At 39.8% G+C, this 852-nt stretch overlaps 1 protein-coding gene across 1 annotated transcript in view; it reads right to left on the bottom strand.

Annotated features, from left to right (window-relative positions):
• LOC104763164 (transcription initiation factor TFIID subunit 4b-like) overlaps positions 1 to 852 on the bottom strand; it is an 8935-nt gene continuing 8083 nt past the window's right edge. Inside the window, exons 5-7 of the mRNA XM_010486571.1 lie at positions 791 to 849; positions 484 to 706; positions 1 to 290 (exon numbers count right to left, since the gene is read on the bottom strand). Of these exons, the coding sequence (XP_010484873.1) occupies positions 148 to 290; positions 484 to 706; positions 791 to 849 (425 nt within the window). The 3' untranslated portion in view covers positions 1 to 147. The remainder of the gene's footprint in view (positions 291 to 483; positions 707 to 790; positions 850 to 852) is intronic.

Below are 852 nucleotides of genomic sequence, written 5' to 3'. Positions count from 1 at the left end.
TTGAGTTTTGAATCTTTAGGGGTTGTATTATGAATTGACGTTTGAGGTTGAAATGGCCACACAACAGACACAATGGTATAAATCACTTGGGCCTTGACGATTAAATTATCATCAGAAGCTTATATAAATAATAATGATTCTGCTTTTCTATTGAATTAATCGATACATTAAAGTGGATTTGGACATCTGCGGCTCTCTCTCCAAAACAGCAACCACATCCTTCACAGTGATTGTCCGTACCACTTTTGGTTGAGGAGACGAACCTTGGTTTTTCCCTACTCTTCGACCACCTGAAAACATGAATCCAGAGCTTATTATCACAAACAAAACCACGAAGAACTCAATAGACAAAAGCCACATCACAACTAGACTCTTAGCATTTCTAACACTAGGAGCAATTCATGTATTCGAGGAGGGTTTTTGAGCTTTGTTCATTCCTGATTCTTTACTCTTACGTAAAAAGCGGTTATATAATGGACTTACCATTTCCAGAAAACCGTCGTCCACCATCTTGCCTGTCCTTAGAGTTATTTCCTCCACCTGAAGTAGCTTTCTGATTCCCATCTTTACCACCTTCAGACACAGATTTCTGACGAGCTTCAGCCATTAATTGCCATTTTAAAAATGTATCATCTCCTCCGACAGCAGCACGAGCAGCCACATTTGCAGCTGTCGTTCTCATTTTGTCATCATCCTCCTTGTTTACCTTCACATATCGAAACCACTAGTCTAAGAACAATGCAAAGATAATTTTGACGTGACTCTACAACTGCTACTAATTTCTCCATACCTTCACACCCTTTGAACGGTTATCGTCTTTCTCCTTCTCACTGTCAACTCCACCATCACCTT

The sequence above is a fragment of the Camelina sativa genome, chromosome 18 (assembly GCF_000633955.1).
Source record: "Camelina sativa cultivar DH55 chromosome 18, Cs, whole genome shotgun sequence".
Classification (NCBI taxonomy): domain Eukaryota; kingdom Viridiplantae; phylum Streptophyta; class Magnoliopsida; order Brassicales; family Brassicaceae; genus Camelina; species Camelina sativa.
This window is presented reverse-complemented; position numbering and strand designations above follow the sequence as displayed.